Source organism: Saccostrea cucullata, unplaced genomic scaffold (assembly GCF_032062105.1).
Source record: "Saccostrea cucullata isolate Sc308-1 unplaced genomic scaffold, CSIRO_AGI_Scuc_v1 ctg763, whole genome shotgun sequence".
In the NCBI taxonomy this organism is placed as follows: Eukaryota; Metazoa; Mollusca; class Bivalvia; order Ostreida; family Ostreidae; genus Saccostrea; species Saccostrea cuccullata.
The window spans coordinates 63,940-86,638 of NW_026918691.1; the positions used below are offsets into that span (position 1 = coordinate 63,940).

At 33.7% G+C, this 22,699-nt stretch overlaps 1 protein-coding gene across 2 annotated transcripts; it reads right to left on the reverse strand.

Annotated features, from left to right (window-relative positions):
* Nucleotides 1–550: 550 nt before the first annotated feature.
* On the reverse strand, nt 551–16,037 carry LOC134269764 (uncharacterized). 2 transcript variants are annotated; one of them, XM_062751973.1, is made up of 2 exons: nt 15,873–16,037; nt 551–2,787 (listed from the first exon to the last, which is right to left on the reverse strand). In XM_062751973.1, the coding sequence occupies exon 2, from the start codon at nt 2,785–2,787 to the stop codon at nt 892–894; it is 1,896 nt and encodes a 631-aa protein (XP_062607957.1). In that variant the 5' UTR covers nt 15,873–16,037; the 3' UTR covers nt 551–891. The 2 variants fall into 2 exon arrangements, with proteins under 2 accessions (XP_062607957.1, XP_062607965.1); XM_062751981.1 differs by lacking the exon at nt 15,873–16,037 and adding an exon at nt 14,667–14,692.
* Nucleotides 16,038–22,699: the final 6,662 nt, after the last annotated feature.

The window sequence follows — 22,699 nt, forward strand, 5'->3', positions numbered from 1 at the left end:
TGACAGTTTGTGACTCCTTTTCCCATCAAATTTCAGTTTGTCTACAGTTATCACTTCCTATTTATTTTACAGCATAATATTAGATTAGGTTTAATAACTTATTTTTTTCACTTTACTCTTTTTAATTTTAATTATATGTCTTTTTATGATACCACCTTCTCGTTTGCTCCTTATTCATAGGCTAGATTGAACTAAACTAGTATCAAGCTCTTGAGTAAAGGTCGAAGACATAAAAACCGTAAGCAGCTTGTTTATTGTAGAAAATCATTACTTAATTAAGCGAAAGTAATTGATGAAGACATCTTGTCTGTCATAAAATTTAGTTTGTTTTTAACGTTTATAGTCGTTAATAACAAGAAATTATGAAGTAAAAATGTGATATAGACTCTTAATTCTGTATCTTATTTTGGTTTCACTTAGCTTAGATATAACGAGTCAACATATGGATTAAAGTAGCCATTAGTATTGTTAATCCATATATTCAAATTATAATAAACAAAACATACAGCAATTTTAAATATTTTATTATGAGTGAATAATGTTTCACCAATGTAAGGACATCAAATTATGAATTCAGAATGAAAATGTGAAATCTTTTATTAATTTTTGAAGGAAAATCATTATGGAAATAAATCATTCTCTGAGTCGAGAGTCACATCAATAATGTATACATGAATATATATAATAAAGGTTAAAGTAAACATTTTCCAGTTCTTAGTAGAAAAAAAATCTAAGAATTATACACTTTTCTAAACTTGTGACAAGATAGTAAGTCTCCTCCAAAGAAAAGCAATTGTTTGTATCATCTGCCCTTAAGACTCGGCGTAAAACAATTATAATCAATCAATCAATCAACAACTTTTCAATACATCTTCAATTTTTTCCCAACATTTAAGTGTGCTCTTGACTTAAGATCCCGGATTTTTCAATTCTTGTCTTATCTTCATCCTTCAAAAATTTACAAAACCTTTTGATTTCTTCAACTTCAGATATATGTTGAGCAAAACATCTTCTTTCTTCTTCATCGAGCCTTTCTTTCAATTTACGTTTAAGTTTTTTGCATCTGTTGGAAGGATCACTAAGATCGACATTAAGCGATCTAGCGATGTGTTCATTCTTGTTGTCTGTACTTAGTAATGACTCTTCCAGTGCACCATACTTCCAAATAAAAATGTGCTTTTTTCTCAAATGTTCAGAAAGTTCCTGAAAACCTTCCCTAAGAAAGTCCGATTCATCTTTCCAAACATATTCATTATCCAATATTTTTAGACCTTCCGGAAAAGTTGATACAAATTTATCACGATCCAGTAAACAAGAGCAGGGAAGATTGATAAACTCGCAAAATTTGAGCACGCTTTTGACGTTTTGGCACCCACCAATTGGAATTATTTGGTAAGTAGTTATGTCTGGTTTCTCCTCTTTACCAATTTCAATTTGTTGGTTTTCACGCAGGTGTGTGAAGAGAGCTTGCACGACATCCCTATCAGACGGACCTTCCACTAACAAAACTTTCGTTGCAAAGAGAAGATTTCTCAGCGTGTCAACATCGGATACTTTCGAAAGCTCTCTCTGAAGACCTACATTTCTAATATTACATTCATAATTTGAGTCTTTCGAATCAGTTCGGAAGAAAACATGAGTGTTATTGATTGTACTAGTATCGATGAAATAGGGACTATGTGTCGAAACGATGATAGTTTTCTCCAATCCCTCTTGACACAGGACTGTTTTTAAGCGCTCAATCATCTGGGCGTGCATTCCTCTACAAGGCTCCTCCAAAATGAGCGTTTTAATGTCTCTGTGTGAAAGAAGCAAAGAAACCTGCTTGGCTTCTATTATACCCTCAGAAGTTTTTAATAATGGGAAGGGCTCAAACCGACCATGTTGAACCCAAATTCTATCTTTGTCTTCTTTATCTCCTAGTATAAAAGTGAATTTCTGCGGATAAGTTAAATAATCAAAAATAACTTTTTCTTTATCTGCACCAATTGATTCAGATGATACAAGTTCTGAAATTATTTCTGCCCGTTCACATGCCATTTTATAATTCCTAGCCTTATCTCCAATTTTGCAACTTTTTGTCCACTGTACTATTCCAATTCCTCTAAGAGGCATTGTTGCCACGTATGTGTTTTCTAAATCCTTCCAATCTAATTCACCTTCCCTCTTTTCTATGATATTCTCTTTAGATTGTATTGTTTCTAAAATATGTTGAACGTACTTGGATTCTTTTTTATGCTTTTGAAAAAGATATTTCATATCATCTCTATCTTCTGGTTCTGTTAATATTTGAAAACTTTCATGTGGTGCCGATTCGCTAGATTCAAATGTATTACAGCGAAGGATTTTTCCACGTTCGTTAGAGTATATCAATATTTTGTAAAATTTGCATTGTCCACATTTGTTTTCTTCCTTTATTACTCCAGAAATTACTTCTTCAGACTGTAAGTCGAATTTACAAAACACATATGCCTTTTTATTTTCATTGAACGATCTAGTCACGGATACATTGATTTCTTTCGTCATACATCGTCTAATTAATTCTAACACGGTGCTTTTGCCGCAAAAATTTGCACCAACGAAACAAGCAAGTTTACTCTTTTTGTCTGATCCATGAGATTGTTCTTCATCATCTAAAATTTCTTCTGAAGCTTTCTTTTTATCATCTGTTTTTTGTAGTACAACTTTCTTATTCTTTTTATCATCAGTTCTTGTTGTAGTTTCGAAATTGATGACTTGCTTCTCTTTGAAATGTACAAAATTTTCGAAAGCAATAACCTTGAGCATCTGAAAGATAAATTGTACTTGATTAAGGATGTTATTTGTTGTTCCCACATCTCCTTCTATTCAAATAATTTTTCTAATTGCTAAAAACAATATTAAATGTATTCATAATCATAAGAAGATGGTTATATATCGCTTAAAAATGCAAAGCTATACAATATAATACTATGTTTATTTTAGAAGCAGAAAGAAGGAAGGACACACTCATTCAATATTTCATGACTACAACATTTGACTTTAAATAATTGCAACCAGGGTCGATTTGATTAAAAAAAAACTTTGATGAGATTTTTTGTTGTTGCATATTTCAAACTAAAGTTATTGAAGGAACATGATAAAAACATTTCAAGTAGTGAATAAGCAAAAAAAAAAAAAAAAAAAAAAAATTCTGTAAACTTTATTAAAAAGCTCTTGCCAGCGGTGGGCGTCAAAAATTTAATCCTATTCTCGACATCGACACTCAAAGCCAATGAATAGTATGGGGGTCTTTTTTGTGCTACATGTAGTGCTTTCTAACGACACGGGACTAAACTTAATATACAATCACATTCGAGGAACCGTTCTCCACGTCCCGTAGGGGGGTTCGAACCCTTACTATAATGATCTACTCTTTAAAGCAAACGCTCTAACAACTGCCTTATTTATTCTTTTATTAAAATAAAGAAAAGAATACTTGACATGAGGCTACAACAGTATTTTCCATGGCCGGCCCTCAGGCCTGGACATATTTTCGATTACATTTATATTCAATCAAAAAATGAATTTGAAAATATGACTTAATAAAATCTTATAATTTTTTGACATTTTTGAAACATTCATGAAAAAGAAAAATGAAAAGAAAAACCGATTTGACTTGAACCCTCTAAAGAGACTTCACAGCACGCTGACATACTAGTATATGTTTACGAAGCACCTAAATAACGAAACATACATGTACATTACAATTCATCTTCTGTATAACGTAAATGGAAAAATAACTAAAACATCATTAATTAGTTGTTTATATCAATCGTGCTTCACTCATAATTTACTCGTTAAGCAACTCACTTCATATGATAAAGTTAAGTATTTAGGTATAGGACACTGTGTAATAATACGAGAAGCTTATTTTCATGTTTTACATGTATATTTTCAATTTGTACTTTTTTGTTTGCATGTAAAATATCACCTCAAGGAATTCATGCCTTGACAACAGAAGGAACTGTGCGCACAGGAGAACCCCCTTACAAGACTGCGTCCCTCCTAAGGTTGACCTACAACAGCCATCCTTACCAGCCCCGGAGCCATGTATGCAGGTTTCACAACATCCAGCAAAAGCCTCCCCCCCCCCGCAACAACCAATGAATGCAAGTCCTTCTATCAGCACCACCTGCTCAATAACAACCTCTGCAAGTCTTTCACCTTATTTTTATAACTTTATGTTCATACCTCTAATCAGAATTGTATTGTTTATAGATTAAGTACAGGTCTCTGTAAGAATCAGACAAAATGTATATAAAAGTGAATCATGAGGGTTCTCAGAATTCAATGATTTTTCACACATTGGTTTCTCTTACACTATGAACCATGTATGTAAAATGAAAATTATTTTGGGTCCTGGTTACTATGGAAACACGGCCAAAGAAATTTTCCCTAGCAACCAGTCAATTTTCCATGTGAATGGTCAAATATATCACTAAACTTAGGGGCTTGAAATTGAATGTGTATATTACCAGAGGGGTTTTTAAATAATGTTATCATAAAGATAAACATTTAAAGTGATAAAACCATGTAATACATAGAATTTTATTTTAAGATATTTCTTTTACAGGCAATGGAAGATATGCATGTTTTGCACTTTTTGCTGATTCAGCATTTTTGTTAATTTTGACAATTTTGAAGGCCATATATCTAAAACTTCTAGCATGATACAAGAGTATGGTATATTTTACATAAAGGCCGAGGAATATCTTTTTTGGAATTTAAATTCAAAAACGTGTGTTTTTTAATATTTACAATCGGTTGCCTAGCAACAAAAATGGATGTTTTGATTAAGAGAAAGAGACAAATTGTCAAATGTGCGAGTTATTTATGGAATTAAATCTTATCGGTGGATACCAAAATCAAATTTTAAAGTAAAAACATATTTCTGAGACTTCTTTATGAATCCAGGAATATTTTGCAAATACTAATCGCCATGGCAACAGAAAATTCCCCATAGCAACAAAGGAAATAAATCCACATTTGACATGCACTCATTTACAGATTTGATTATTTTTGTCTAGAAATGATGACTTGGTAAATATAAAAAAAATAGTGGTGAACTTTAAGAATAGTAATTTTTGTTCTTAATTGATGCATAGCAATATTATTGAGCTTATAACATTAATAAAATTTTACATTACAACGAGTTAAAGTAATCTCTAAAGTCTCAATTCATAATAATTCTAAGACCAATTCTCCATAACTATCAAAATTGGTTGGCAACGCATAGTTACAGATTTGGATTTTTTCTATCATAATTTTAAACAAACGTGTGATTGATTGTGAAATCTGTAAGTATTTTTGAATTATAACCTTGGTTGCCATGGAAACGGGATACAAACTTTTTCATTTCTGTAAATCATGAAAATCTGTACTTTTCATGAAGATGTCCAGAAATGTCTAGAAATGAAAGGAGATAATTAAATTTGTGTTTATTGTTTTTAATCCAATACTTGAGATTCAAATAACAATGTTTACGGTTCAGTTTTAATTTCACACTCGTTAGTAGTCATGTAATGTACCGGAAAATATCAAAATATGGTAAATTTTGCTCAGTTTTTAAAGGCTAAAAACAAAAAATACATTCATTTACAAATTAAGCATAGAAACATGAAGGTCAATATTTATTATATTAGACATTTTAGATAAAAAAAAAATGTAAAAATCGGGTGGCAGATATATGTGTAAAATAATTTTAAAGGAGAATATTCATTTTTTTCTGCATTTTGAAGCATTTTTTGCTTCCCAATTACTTCCTTTGAATTACTCTCTAGTGCTTGGAGGTACAGTATGTAGACTGGTAAACCTAAATCAAAATGTTTTGGTAGGAGAACTTATCCAAACAGGCAAGAATTTGCAGTTTGTTAGAAGAAAAAAGACCAACATGTAATACATAATAAAGACAAGAGGCAATAACTATGAGCATTACAAATGCTATGTTTTTCTACTTTTTTCTCTCCATTTTTTGGCTTTCATGCATTTAACCCGAGATTCCTCTGCTTTGAAATTGTTGACACCTCTGCCCTGACTCTCTCCCGACCCCGGTACATTTCGCAATAAGAATATTAGATTAAAAACACGTTGATGAGAGTCAATGTAGACATACATGTACGTCAGGTAAGACAGTCATGAGTGACAGACACAATCTCTTATACATGTACGTTACAATGTTTACTTAGAGAAGCTTGCTTAGACGGTTAGATGTTTAAACTAGCATGGTTTACAATTTTTACTACACTTTAAGTTTTCCTCATGAGCAATCTTTTTATGAAGTTAAAAAATGCATCTTGGTGCACTGCAAGGGCTTGCTCTAGCTGTGTAAAAAATATTTATTGAAATATCATTGTTTGTATAATTGGTATAAGATTTTTTTTTCAATGAAAGCACACCTTCAGCTAGCACCAAATTTTATTTTATTGCAATAATACATTTCCTTTATTTCCCTTAACTGTAACAGGAAAAAGTTGGGGGGGGGATAATGCTTTCCATTAAACATTTCCTATAGTGACAAGTTATGTTTTAAAAAAAACTGGGGGGAAGGGGGCAGTCTCCCACCCTATATTTTCTCTTTAGAGAAGTGGACAGGCTTTCGCCTACACCGGATGTAGGCGAAAGCCTGTCCACTTCTCTAAAGAGAATATCTCCCACCCTTGGGCCCCCTGTTGCTACATCCCTGGTTTGAAACAATTACCCAAATTTGATATAATAAATTTACAATGCGTCAATAGGGAATCAATGCTCTAAGTAGGACAAAGACAAAAAAATTGTCTGCAATTGTCCAAGAGTCAATACTTTCCATAGAAATATGGGACTAAAAAATTATAGCCTAATATTTTGCACGGTAAATTTCTATTTCTAGCGTTCATAGGATTATTGATCATTTTGCACGAGATGATACATGTACACTTTTACCAAACAATGAATTTCGAAAAAACAGCATACATCTTTTAAAGTGTACAGTCGCCCGCAAGGCGCAGTGGTTAGCGTGTCTACTCTAGAGTCGCGAAGTAAGGAGTCAATCCTTACGTCGCGGGTTCGAATCCTACTGTGGGAAAACGTGGAGACCGGTCCATCGGATGAGACCATATAAACCGAGGTCCCGTGTCGCAGTAGGTGCTGGCACGAAAAAGATCCCTCCCTGCTCAATGGCCCTCAGTGCCGAGTATAGGACATTTGAAGCTCTCCACCGACAAGTGGTGGTCTCTCCATGTGAGTGAAAAATTCTCGATCGAGACGTTTAGCATTACAATATACAATCAATCAATCGAAGTGTCAAATTCCCTTTAATTTTGTCCGTTTTTTTTAAAACGTGTAATTTTTAGTCCATTTCATTTCAAGAGCATTAATTTAAAAAGATAAATCAAACTGTTTTAGTAACTTACAATAATATAGTGTTATTTAAAAGGAGGGGTGTTATGATGTATTCAATAAGTATACCCGTATAAATCAATACACTGAAATAGTACAACAAAACATATATCTGCACACCGCACTATGTACCCTTTTCACTATACATATAACAGTGTGGTAATATATTGTGAATTAGGTGAATTTCCTCTGGAACTGGTCAGGAAAAAGAAATTCCTTAAGCACTGGTTATTTTTTATAAGTAGTGATAATTATTTATATTCTTCAATCATGTCTCCACAAACCTCAAAAGGATAGAACATATTGATGACTGCATTGTAAATATTAAAAACGAATTTCATTGGCTAGGCTTAGCAGAACTGTACATGTTCGATAGAAACTGTAACACGATGTACTGTACTATACTGCCGAAGACCAAGTGCCCTCAAATTGGTGTAGTTACTTAGTCATGTTAATTCATAGAATAAAAAAGAATTATGTAATCCAGGAAAATTGTGCAACTAGCGAGTGCATCAAGAACAGTGCCTTTAGAAAATATAATATGTACCGTACATGTTGAATGTTAAACTCATCATTATATTTGTTAAAATGCATGATTGTGAGATATATGTCTCCTGACTTCAATAAACTGAACTAAACTGAGATAAAATAAATAGAATGCCTAATGCCATTAATATACCTTAATTTTTAAAGAATTAATTCATTTCCAAATGTTTGAATTTAATAAAAATATTTGTTTAATTTTATATTTGCAAAATCTGATTTTTACTGTGCATTACCCGGTATTTAAAATACCAGTATATACCCACGTGCACGTAGATTTTCTGACTTCAGCAGGCGGGGGTTCGGTGCTGCACTGAAGTCCCCAGTGGGTCTAGGGCAAGGCACTAGAGGGGGTCCACAAATGAGAGATGTTTTTCCTAGATTTTAGGATAGTGGACAAAAAAAATTATATACACTACTGTACATGTACAAAATCTTCAAACCGGGGGGGGGGGGGGGGGGGGGGGGGGGACACCACAACGCCAACAACATAAGAAAATTTGAGCATTTGCTTCTTTGCAGTGTAACCACGGAAACAAAGTACCAGTGGTTTAAAGTAATATCTTGCTGATTTTAGAAATTACTTTCTTGGATACTATTTAAAGCTGAACATTTCTCATAAATAGGCACTGTCAGACGGGTATATAAATCGTTCGATTTCGTTACATCCGATTGCACACTGGAAACTCGTGGCAGACATGTAGTACTGCTTGCGTGGTTTTAGATTTTTTGCGCTTATGAAATTCCTTGTTTTTATGTGCATTTCTGTTTGTAAATGATGTATTGACCTGTATTTTTCATGATACTTTTGTCCTGTTTTGGAAAAAAAAAATACGTTAACTTTGATAATTTCATCGCGACCAAGTAGCACTGCTGTGTAAGATGTACGTCTACACTCGTCGGATGTCTACAGCAAAATACATTGAACTGATAAGCGATCTGCTCCTTATATATGGGTTGTAGGGAGAGCGTTGAAGAATGGGAAATATGGTGGACTATGCCTTTTTACGAGTAGTGTTCAGCTTTAATCAAGAAACATGTTATTTGACTCACCTAAATAGTACTTTTCTTGAAGAACTTAAGTTGTATTGGATACCTGTATCACCTAAGAAATAAGACATCATACCCCCTCCCTTTTAGGGGTAGGTCGGGACCACAAATGCATTCAATCTTTCCAAGGCTAAACTGATTTTTGCTTTGATCCCATCTACGGTGCTCAGGTAAGGGATGTGGTCCCTGGATGTCTTGTTTCAAATTTTAATTGATGCATATTTTTTCTGTTTAATTCCACAGCACTGCTCTTTTTGGAAGAATAAAGTTTGAAAATTTTGAAATTTGAAAATCTATATTAATTATGATCAAAACAATGTCTTTATATATTGATCATCAGTTATATAGAAATGTGATTTATTTGAAATATAGGATAAAATAACAAGAGGCCCATGGGCCACATTGCTCACCTGAGAATCTTTGACCATTCTGTTCTTTACTAGATTTCCTCCTTGTAATACATATTGTGACCCCACCCTACCCCACTGATCATAATTTAGACAATTAGAAATCTACACTACCCCAGGATGCTTCCACATAAGTTTCAGCTTTTCAAAGATTGTCCAATATATTTCTATGTAAAACTTTGATTCCCCATTGTGGCCCCGCCCCCCCCCCCCCCCCCCCCCCCACCCCGGGGTCATGATTTGAACAATTTAGAATCTACACTACCCAAGGATGCTTCCACATAAGTTTCGGCTTTTCTGGCCCAGTGGTTATTAAGAAGAAGTTTTTTTCCTATATAATTCTATGTAAAACTTGGATTCCCCATTGTGGCCCCGCCCTACCCCGGAGGTCATGATTTGAACAAGTTAGAATCTACACTACCCCAGGATGCTTCCACATAAGTTTCAGCTTTTCTGGCCCAGTGGTTCTTGAGAAGAAGATTGTTAAAAGATTTTTCCTATATATTTCTATGTAAAACTTGGATTCCTCATTGTGGCCCCGCCCAACCCCCGGGGGTCATGATTTGTATAATTTAGAATCTACACAACCCCAGGATGCTTCCACATAAGTTTCAGCTTTTTTGGCCCAGTGGTTCTTGAGAAGAAGATTTTCAAAGATTTTTCCTATATATTTCTATGTAAAACTTGGATTCCCCATTGTGGCCCCGCCCTACCCCCGGGGGTCATGATTTGAACAATTTAGAATCTACACTACCCCAGGATGCTTCCACTTAAGTTTCAGCTTTTCTGGCCCAGTGGTTCTTGAGAAGAAGATTTTTAAAGATTTCTCCTATATATTTCTATGTAAAACTTGGATTCCCCATTGTGGCCCCGCCCAACCCCCGGGGGTCATGATTTGTACAATTTAGAATCTACACCACCCCAGGATGCTTCCACATAAGTTTCAGCTTTTTTGGCCCAGTGGTTCTTGAGAAGAAGATTTTTAAAGTTTTTTCCTATATATTTCTATGTAAAACTTGGATTCCCCATTGTGGCCCCGCCCAATCCCCGGGGGTCATGATTTGAACAATTTAGAATCTACACTACCCTAGGATGCTTCCACATAAGTTTCAGCCTTTCTGGCCAAGTGGTTCTGGAGAAGAAGATTTTTTAATAAACCCACCCTATTTTTGTCTTTTCTTGATTATCTCCCCTTGTTAAAGGATTTGGCCCTTCATTTTAACAATTTAAATTCCCCTTCACCCAAGGATGCTTTGTACCAAGTTTGGTCAAAATTGGCCCAGTGGTTCTTGAGAAGAAGTCGAAAATGTGAAAAGTTTACGGACGGACAGACGGACGGTCGACGGACACAATGTGATCAGAAAAGCTCACTTGAGCCTTCAGCTCAGGTGAGCTAAAAACATGCAGATTTTACAGTTGAAGGCTTGTTGTGGTATAAATTGCATGGCAACCATTGCCAACTTATGAGAAATATCACATTTCGAACCTGGAAAATGTTTCAAGCATTTTCTCTAATATTTTGTTGTATTTCAGCCTTTCACTGTGAGATTAAGATGGAAAAAAAGCTCGTCAAACTTTTATGGCCTGAAACCTTGTCACTTGTTTGTTTTGGTACACTCTGAACATTTTTAAAAATGCCATTTTTCAAAATTTATGACATGTTGCCATGGTAACAATGAAACATAGCAACCAATTCTTTGCATAACTTTCAATAACAATGTCAAAGACTTTAAAGAGAGTTTTAAGAAACTCCGATACAGTGCATATCACATGTACAGCTCCTATATAAATGTTCAGGTCATTATAGATGATGGCGCTTAAAAACTGTTCATGATAGCTTCATGCTCATTGTTGTTGCCATGGGTTAATAAGCATTCTGAGATAATTATATAAGCAATGCATGTCCCCTACCGGGTTCCCCCTTTACTTTAGGATGTCATAATATATAATATGCAAAAGTTATGACCAAGGTAAAAGTGTTTGTTGTTAAAATTTTGAGGTTATGCATGCCTTTAATCTAAAAAAAATAATCCACATAAAGACGGAAATTCAACAAATTTTTTCAACATCTCCTTTTGGTTTCATATTTACCATGTTGACCTTTGGAATTTAGCGCAACACGAACCCGATCTTAACCCATTATGAAAAAATTAAAATGCCATAAATCTATCAAAAAATCAATGAAGCGTAACGACATTCAAACTAGATCTTTAATTCACCAAGATACACTCACATGCCGAAATTCAGCTCAATATCCGCAAGCGTTTAGAAAAGAAGTGCGGAAAACCAAGTAGGACAGACTTACAGACAGACATGGGGACAGGCTCAGACTTAGAGGAAACATATAGTCCCCTCCACTTATACAGGTAGGGGACTAATAAAGTCAGTAAAATGTCCCGATGCTCTTAAATCACTGTGGTTTGTCAATCACTGAATAATCTTTACAAAAGTACATGAGTGCATGTCAAAAGTGGATTTATTTCCTTTGTTGCTATGGAGAATTTTCTGTTGCCATGGCAATTAGTATTTGCAAAATATTCCTGGATTCATAAAGAAGTCTCGGAAATATGTTTTTACTTTAAAATTTGATTTTGGTATCCACCGATAAGATTTAATTCCATAAATAACTCGCACATTTGACAATTTGTCTCTTTCTCTTAATCAAAACATCCATTTTTGTTGCTAGGCAACCGATTGTAAATATTAAAAAACACACGTTTTTGAATTTAAATTCCAAAAAGGATATTCCTCGGCCTTTATGTAAAATATACCATACTCTTGTATCATGCTAGAAGTTTTAGATATATGGCCTTGAAAATTGTCAAAATTAACAAAAATGCTGAATCAGCAAAAAGTGCAAAACATGCATATTTTCCATTGCCTATAAAAGAAATATCTTAAAATAAAAATTCTATGTATTACATGATTTTATCACTTTAAATATTTATCTGTATGATTACATTATTTAATAACCCCTCTGGTAATGTACACATTCAATTTCAAGCCCCTAAGTTTAGTGATATATTTGACAATTCACATGGAAAATTGACTGGTTGCTAGGGAAAATTTCTTTGGCAATGTTTCCATAGTAACCAGGACCCAAAATAATTTTCATTTTACAAACGGGTTTCATAGTGCAAGAGAAACCTATGTGTGAAAAATCATCGAATTCTGAGAACCCTCATGATTCACCTTTTGTCTGATTCTTACAGAGACCTGTACTTAATTAGACCAATCACTGTTCCTCATCTTCATTTTATTTAAGTCGACAATGTTTATTATGGGTCATTATTTTCTGAAAGTTTTTTGATACCGAAATAGTAATAATCATAATGATATCCATAAGTGCAATGCAATGAGTTGAATAATTTATTAATTTTAAAATAAACCTCGATCCTATGTCTCAGTGAGAGAAAATTGTCACTTAATACAAGTTTAAAGAGATGACAGTCTTTAGGAATAGAGTGTGTATGCTCTCTGTGCCTACTATTAAATTGGTGCAGTCTTTGTTCATCGCCGACATTTAAGTTTATGAAGGCTGCTATTTTTTATTTTAGAAATTGCTCTTTATCGTTCTTTTAAATATTATCCTAGGCTGCAAATATTAAATTGCCTGAAAAATTTGCATATGAAAAGGGGGGGGGATGAAATATGAAAATAACGGAACAGTAAACACTCAACACTCCATTGGAGCAATATAAATTCATGATAGTACAAGTATTATTTACACCCCGAATTGTCGACGGATTTGTCCGTTATTAAAATTTTACGACAAGGAGCACACGGCAGGTGCGAGGATGCTCACTCCTTCATGGCGCCTGATCCCAACCCTGTTTTGATGGTCCATGTTTGCTCTGCTCAAACTTTGAAATTTTATGGATTTTTGAGCTTTGAATACTGTTCGTTATCTCTATATATTTCAAAAAAAGTGATTGGACCTGTAAAACATCAGAAATGGAATAATTCATCTGGAAGCAAGCAGTCCCTAGCTATTTACCGATCCCATCCGACAATGGCTGCTTGTCACAATAGCATAACAATTTAGCGCGAAAACAGCAGTCAATAGTACCATTCAGTTATCAAAGGTGGACATGTTCGAACACATTTTATGGACTTCAATTATGATATTGCTTAGCTTGTACTAGATTTTATCCCACTTCTATGTACTGCTTATCATTTTATTCACGAGAATTCATTGTGCTCGCGATATTCTTTAGCGTAAACATATTCCTCAAGATAAGGTAGAGCAGTAGCCACAACTATTGAAATTTTGTCTCACGAATAAATAGAAATATTTTTCATATCGATTTAAACAGTGTCGCGAAAATTTAGTGATCTACAGCATTCATATAATATATTGTGCAATATATTTAATTGTTTTGTTTAGATTAGTTTGATTCAAGCATGACAAATTCAGAAACTGATGAGAGTACTGCTATCTTAAAGTCTACAATTTGAAATCGGCATGTGCATATTACAATTCATAAAATAAAAGAAAGAATAAGTAAATATTTACTGATAAAGTTCTGATTAAGATATAATTGGAAATCAAAGCCAAAGAAACGTTAATGAGTTTGAAGCAGATACTGGAATACAATTTATGTAGGGTAATCGATTTTTTTACCAAGTCGGGATTCTGCAATCAATAACGTGCATGGAATGTTGGGTTCTCAAATTATTCTTCGATGAGTCAAAAGAAAAATAATACATAACAGTTCATTAAAAATTGAAGGAGTGCTTGGTCCCCACCCCACCGGGATTTCTCTTGACTTTTTAATTTGTTATTTCGTCTTCTTCCATTGTTATTTCGTCTTCTTCCAGCCCCGTGGGGATCCGGGTTAAAATAGGTCCTCAGTACCCCTTGCTTGTCGTAAAAGGCGACTAAATGGGGCGGTCCTTCGGATGAGACCGTATAAACCGAGGCCCCGTGTCACAGCAGGTGTGGCACGATAAAGATCCCTCCCTGCTCAAAGGCCCTGAGTGCCGAGCATAGGCCTAAATTTGCAGCCCTTCACCGGCAATGGTGACGTCTCCATATCAGTGAAATATTCTGGAGAGGGACGTTAAACAGTATACAATCAATCAATCAATCGTCTTCTTCCAAGTTAAAAAAAAGATTCTATGTGCTGAATATATATTTTGCTCTAAAGGATTCACATCATATATATTGACATAATAATTTCACATAGGACACATTCATTAATTCTTCGAATTCTACAGCACAAAAATGCAAAAGCATGGACATCTTAAAATAAAAAAAATTCAACAAACCGTGAGGTTTTTCGTTCTTCCTCCTCCTCCTCGGATAAGGAGAGATCACGTGTTACGAAACGAAGAATTAATCAATATGCATTAAAAAGACCAACTACAACACTGAATCATTAATATCGACATTTTTTTTACAGGGATCTATTTATAATTAGTCTGACCAGAGTTCTGAAGTTTTAATGAATGACAGAAATAATAATAAGCCATTTAGACAAAAAAAATATCAAAAGTTATATAAAGTAGTAATAATCAAGTTTTATTCGATCATTTATCAGGTGTGTGCAAAAGGCAAATCATAAGAAGTTGCAATTGGATTCTTGATCTCCAGCTACAGTTAGTTATTTAATTTGATGAGTTACCCGGTATGCTTCTCGCATTAAGACGTTCCTCCGTCGTGACGTGTAAATTTTTTATATACAGCAGTATACTGGTAACTTTTTTATGTTTCAAGTTGCTATTTCCGTGTTATATGTCGAGCTTAATATTCTACAGTAGTATTGTGTTTGTTAGGGAGCAGTCAGAGAGAAGAATTCAACTAACTTAACAAGCAAAAATTGCCCCATTTGAAAACCCTATTTCGTGTGTCAGGGTCTGTGTTCAGGAGGGGTGAAGGGGGAGGGGAAGTGATCGGATATGAACTTTTTACAGTTTTAGAACCAAATTTAGATTTATAAATATACATTAAGTACTACATTTCTCTTACTTGACTACACTGCAAGAAAAAAAAAATTGGCAACCAGCAACCGTCCCTTGAATGCTTCGTGCCTCCTGTCCCAATAAATTGAAAAATTTTGTTCTGCTATTCTTTTATATTCTTTTTTTTTCTTTTGAGGATATATTAATATTATACACAGCATAACTGAAAACTATCATCTATAGCTTTCCATCTCTTGCCTAATCTATTGAAACATTTCTCAGCTACTCAACAATCAGTTGGTGTTAAGACGAGACGTGTCCGAATGGAACAAAGCATTTAACACATAAGTAATACAACACATTTGAACATTTTTTTCACGACAGGATCAAAATAAATAACAGAACATTATGATATTTTAGCATAATGACTTATTTCCTACATAATGTTTAACTCAATTATAGTTGCTCATCAAGAGCTTTTTCTTAAAGTATGATAATCAGTAAATTTTTTTAAAGTTTAATATTGAAAAAAAATATTACTTTCAATTAAATGTTCGTAGATAAATTACCCACCTTTGCTTTGAAAAACGTAGAGATATTCCTGATGATGTTTTGTGTTATATTATTTCGAAAAAAATCCTAGAATAAGAACATCATATAAACCAAAGTTCAATTTATGTTCTCAGACGATTCTTTGAGGAGCCTGAGGAAGATAGCAACTGTCAGTAAAGTATTTACGTTGAGCGCGTGCCAGAAATTACCTATTGAATAAAAACCAGCAGTAGGTAAATCTTCAGATTTGCTTAGATATTTCTATGATAGTTTATTGTCATGGAATTCTCTACGCAATCAGAAGTTGGAGCACTAAAACCTTCAGTAACAGTAAGATATTGCATTTATTGATGAATGTTTTTTTATGCCAGTAATTATTAACTATTAATTGGTTTGTGTAAATACTTTCTTAACGACGTTCGATCCTGATATTTAAAGTCTTAAACTTTTTTTGCCAAGTATATTTTTAGTTTCTACATACATAGCTTAATCAAAATTCAAATCAAAAAATGGGGGTCAATATGCTTCTTTTAGCGCTACAGTACATCTAATATGACCTTTCTGCACTGAAATTTGTGTTTGAATTAAGAATTACATCTTCGACGTATTCCCTCCAATATTTTTATCCAATTAAAGCATAAAACAAAATGAACTCTAAGTATGTTTAAAAATAGACACTAAAAAATTTTGACTAAGAAAAAGTTTCAAATTGCGCCGCATAATCAATTATTTGACCTTTCTGCACTAATGAAATGTTATTTTTTCCGGCATTGAAAATATAATAGGCAAGAAAACTATTTTAAAGTCTTAAACATTTTCTGATTTTAAGCAAATAGGTCAAAGTTATCTTGAATATTTAGAAAAGAACATCAAAAGTGGGGGTATATGATGTACATTTTCAGATATTACCAAAAAAGTGTGAATTTTACGTTAAAATTGGCTCAATTTTTTCCCGGATTTTCAGAATATATTTACTATATTTGTCACACTTTGCTTATAGAATTCATAAGAAATAATTTAATAGATAGTTCAGAACCAAAAAACAACTGTGTGCAACCATCATGGAAAAATAGGCATCCAAAATTAACAGTACTGTTATAGTTCAAATGGAAAAAACTGACCATTTTCGTCTATAAAACCTTCCGCCACAAAATAGTCCCTAGCTTTATTCTACTTGAATGGAATTTAATCGCGGTTTTTTCATTGAATATAGTTTAATTTGCATTATAGAATTCAGTTTTATTGTTAGAACCTAAAAATGATGCTAAATTTTATGAATAAAGGACCTGCGCGAAATACGCTCAAAATATCAGGATCGAACGTCCTTAATTTACATTTAAGCTTTACAATTTTGCATTACTGTGTATTGAACATGTACACCTATGAATCAAATGATTTTTTAAAATCACTAAATGGAGGTCTTCTACCTTTTCGCAGTCTTCCAACTGCACTATTTTATTGTAAATCAATGAACTGGAAGCATTCTTCTTATTTCATCAATGATAATTAATACGTATTTAAAATGCACCATGGCAATAAACAAACATAAATTTGATTTAAGGTCGCTGGGTCTGATCATGTATTTGGAAGAATAATTTGTCTATTATCGATGGAATAATTATTTGTGCAGCTATAGAAAACATAAACTTAATTTTCAAAGGGGGATATTTTGAAGTTCGTCAAAGGTAAATAAGTTAAAGGAATTGTTTAATTTGAATATGGTTGTACAATAATTTTGAATAAAAAACAATAAATTTTTTTTTTGCTTTACCGCGATTGTGAAAATACATAAAATCATAGTAATGCATGTCAGTATTTTACGGATGTATCAAAAGAAATACTTTATAAACGTATTCATGAATGGTCTAATCGGTTGCCAAATACGTTTGCATTTTATGTTATAATTATTATACATGTATAAATTATCGATATTTATTAACGGCACTGCATACCACACGAAAAAATATGGGGACTAAGTTAGGGCAAAAATCTTAATATAACAGCTATGATTTACAAGGACATATCCCTTTCGCAATGTTTTAGTTTAGGTTGGATTACCAAAGTCCAATCCCCAGGTTTAGCAAATCAGCAGATACATAATTAAGAATGTTCGCAGAAAATTAATATATCTGAATTTACAAAGTAGTGTATATTTACCCACAGAATTCCTTGAAAGTTAGACATAGCTGCTGATCAAATTGACCCTTACCTATAGCCAGTTTCTAAGAAATGAAAACCAGGCAATAGTTGTATTCATATAAAAGATTGATCCAACTAATGTATTTCTGAATGAAGGTCTTGGTTAGTTAGTTGAATAAAACAAGATGTGTTTGTGAAACACTGATGCCCCCGTATGGCTGCTTATGGCGATTGTTGAAGATTGAAAGTTAAAATCCATGTTTCAGGTCATAAAGTCAAAATTTTTGGTATTCAGATAAACGTCTCATCACGGGGAATACATATGTGAAATATGAAAGCCCTTGTACTAAATGTTCAAAGTTATGCCCAAGGTTAAAGTTTTTTTAAAAAGTGGGTAAAATATTAATGTCAAGTTAAATTTTTATTGTTTTAAACCCGTAAAAAGGTCTCACAATGAAAATCCTGTGAAGTATGAAAGTTCTAGCACTACTGTTCATAAGTTATGGTCAAGGTTTGTGTTTGTCATTTTTGTAAAAGTCTGTCGAACCCCAAAGTAAAGGTCAGGAGGTAAAAATTATTGGTAATTAAAGTTACAAGGAAAACACCTGTAAAAAATGAAAGCTATACTTCCACTCATTCAGAAGTTATGGCAAGGTTGAAGTTATGTGGACAAATGAAAAACAAGACAGACGGAGGGAAGGACTGGGCAAAAATTTTTTTTACCCCCGAATCTTTCCTTCATTGGATACAAAAAACTTTGACTTTTGACCTCTGCCTTGGAGATTCCCTTACTTATAAAAAGACATTAACCTTGCCCATAACTTTTGAAGAGTAAGGACTTTTTCAGGTACCACCACATTTAACGCTTTGACTTAGCTGCAGAACTGTAGCTCTCTGCTTGAGAAAATTCGGATAGATAAAGCAGAGAGCTACAGATCCAAGCGTTGTAAAAACCTTCGATTTACGCCGACGATTTTTCGTCGCTCACTAGAGTTATTTTTTCTTGTATTTTGTAATTTCCACAGCTTTGCAATTAATTTTAAATTGTACTTAATAATTAATCATATATAAACTTCAATTCCTGATGATTTACTTACCTCTAAACGCTAACAAATGGCTGTTTGTGGTCACGGACGTCGAAAGGAAACTCTTTTAAACTGACATTACAAAACTCTGTACAGGACTATTTCGGGCCGTTAAAAGGCAAATAAAGTGTGAAATATTATAGAGTTAAATATATGAATTATTATAGAATACCATTCTAAAAGCCAGAGAAAGCTTAAACTACACGAAAAAAATACTTAAAGTAGCGACGAAAAATCGTCGGCGTAAATCGAAGGTTTTTACAACGCTTGGATCTGTAGCTCTCTGCTTTATCTATCCGAATTTTCTCAAGCAGAGAGCTACAGTTCTGCAGCTAGCTTTGACTTTGATCTTTTTTTATTTTTTGTTAGATACCAATAACCTTGACCTTTTGACCTTGACCCTAGAGATTTTCGTGCTTATAAAAAACTTTTACCTTGGCCATTACTTTTGGACGCTAAGGGCTAGAGCTCTCATACTTCACATATGTAATCCTTGTGAGAAGACCCCTCATTGAACATCTAGGACTTTGACCTTTGAGTTTGACATACTCTCAACAAATGAAACTTGATCATAACTTTTGAACGCTAAGGGCTAGTGCCTCCACACTTTTCATATTTAATCCTTGTGTCAAGACCTTTTATTTGATATCAAGAATTAAGACCTTATGACCTTGATCTTGGAATTTAATATACTTTTTAAAATTGGTAACCTTGGCTATAACTTTTGAAGGGTTGGGCATGGACTTCCACACTTTAAGTATGTATTCTTTGTCACTGTTTGTGGCATGACCTTTCATTGGATTCAAATTATCTTAACCTTGGAGATTTCCGTATTTATGAAAAAGCTTTCATACTCAGTAGTTCACCAGGTTTCTCCATCATTTGAAATGTTACTGTGTTGCAGAGTTAACGTGAAGAACTAAAATTTCGCGGTATTTTCGCGATCAAATTCGCAACTTAATCACTTTTTATGAAAATAACAAAAGATTACATTCACACACTTATTCAAAAATCGCTAATAAGTTACACAAAATTAATAGTATGGTCGTACATATTGATAAAAATAAAAAAAACACGTTCCTAAAAGCAGAGGAAATTCTGACCGAGACAGTCGTACTACTTAACATTTTTGAAAGTAAAATTGCCGTGATGATTTATCAGTTTTCTTGATTGAGTTATCGCATTACATTAAAAAGAAACTTCAGAACAGTAAAATATTTTACGAGTTCCTTTAACATGACATTATGTTAAAAATTTTAAGCAATTTATTTATATCAATTAAACGACTTCGTTACTATGTTCCTTATGTCTGACTTGAAGTGTTGAAATAATTCTAGGGCCGTGACTCTATAGAAAAGTATTATTTAATTATTAAAAAAAAATAATATAATGTATTTTATTGCAACTATCAAAAAACCCGTACATAGAAGTGTGAAAACAAATTATTTGTCTTTGTCCCGTCATGCGTAAAGTCCGGTGAGGGTCTAGGAGATAAGGTGAAGCCCTAGTGTTTAAGTGCTCTAACTTTTATAACTGAAAGACGATATAATTGTCTTATTAAAGTCTAGGTAGAGATAATTTGTGTGTGTTTAAATTTTCTAATTATCACAGATCTTACTGTGTGGGCAAAATTTTTACTGTGTTGCATGCATAGAATTTGAATCGGTACTGTGTCGGAGAAAATTTTACTGTGTCAGGAGCAACACAGTAAAACAGCTCATGGAGAACCGTGCAGTTCACAATTGTATTTTGAGTGAGAATACCCTACTTTGGATACCAATATATTAAATGTGTATATAAGAAAAGTTTAATCTTCGCAATGTTGCCATACGGGGGCATCAGTGTTTCACAAACACATCTTGTTATTTATGTTTTTCAGATGTTACGTTCAATGATCTTCAAAAATTTTGTTCATTACCACCAATACCAAGCTTTGGAGTTCGACGATGGATTTAATTTAATTATTGGTAGAAATGGTTGTGGCAAATCCGTTATTTTTGAACTAATAAGAAGATGTATGCCTAAGAAAATTAGTAAAACTATTCCCTCCACATGTGGCGACAATGCTTTTGCAATATGCAGATTTACTCATTTGACAGGAAGTCCATGTGAACTATTCTCTGGTATATTTATGTCTTCGAATGGTTATTACGTGAAGTTTATTCTACAAAAAGAGTCAGATAGATTGCTCTGCTGCGCCGATAAATATAGTTATAAATTTGTAGAGGGGGGAATGAGGTCAATTGATAATTTACTGGCAACGAAAGAAAACGAGCAAATTTCCGATGCAATTTTTTTGGAAAACTATGTAAAGCATGGCACAACTCCAATGCTAGAGAACTGTAGTTTTGTTGAAGAGGAGATACTTAGAATTTGTGAAGTAGCGGTATTACCAAGAAAAAAGAATCTTAAAAGTGTATGTAAAGAAATGTTAATCAAACTAGAAAAAAACTTTGTGGCAACTTTTCCAATGAGATCGATTGGACCATCTCAGTGGACAAAAAGTGAGCGAGTTAACGTTGAACCAGATTGTAGAGTGGGAAACGAAGCAGAAGTAAACAAAAAAGCAGAAATAATCCAAGCGTTTTTAATCAAAAAGGTCGAAAAATATGATGAAATTACGTTCAGAATTGCATTTGATAAATTAACTGCCCCAAATAAATATACAGTTACTGTAGACCTTGATAAGATAACAATAAATGAAAGAAGTCTTTTAAGAGCACCTGAAGGTATTGTAGAGGCAGTGCAATTTGCTCTTATTTTCTCTTGTGAAAATTACAAAACTGTTTGTTTAGAGGAACCAGATCGAGGGATGCACCCTGAAATGGCTGAACGTCTACGAGAACTAATTTTTAGTTCAAAAAATAAAGTTTTCTTACTGATTTCACACAATATTTCATTTATTACTAGATGGACGGTTCCCAAAACACATGTTTGCGTTTCAGAAAAGGGTGTGAGGAAAAGTCACACTGTTGTATCCTTGAAGGCGATGGAAGATAGCACTCAGAGAAAACGAAGTTTCAAGCTGTTGTCCGATACAGATAATCTTAAAAAGGTTTTGTTTTCTAGTAGAATACTTTGTGTGGAAGGAAAAGACGACAGAATAGTAATCCAGGGCATTTTTGACCATCTAATGCAGAACATTGATAACGAAATGTTTAAAAAACAAATGAAGCTTAGTACAGAAGAAATACGGTTTATAACAAGTCACCAGGTGATTGAATTTTGTTCAGGCACTAGCGAGGAAAACATGCGAAACTGCTGCAATGCATTGAATATAAGTTGTACGTTTCTACTCGATCTAGATGCCTGCGTCGAGATCTCAGCGGAAGAAAAGAAAAAGGAATCTGAAATTAGAATTAACAACATTAAATTTCCAGATAAGAAAAAGTTCAAAGATTTTACAACTCTGGATTCGTTTGTCGCCGATCATGAAAAGGGGTTAAATGAACTAATAAGACTAAAAGAAATTGACCGAGCATTTATTTTGAAAGATGGACGAATCGAAGAACTTGTATTAAAATCCCTTACTGATACTGAGTTCGTAAGGGTCTTCGGTAAAAGAAGCGGAATAGAACACCATCTTACCGGGATACAATTTGCCAGTCCAAAATCTAAAGAAAA

Excerpts from the sequence above, each read along its gene's own strand:
- LOC134269764 (XM_062751973.1), bottom strand. The coding sequence starts at position 2,787 with ATGCTCAAGGTTATTGCTTTCGAAAATTTTGTACATTTCAAAGAGAAG.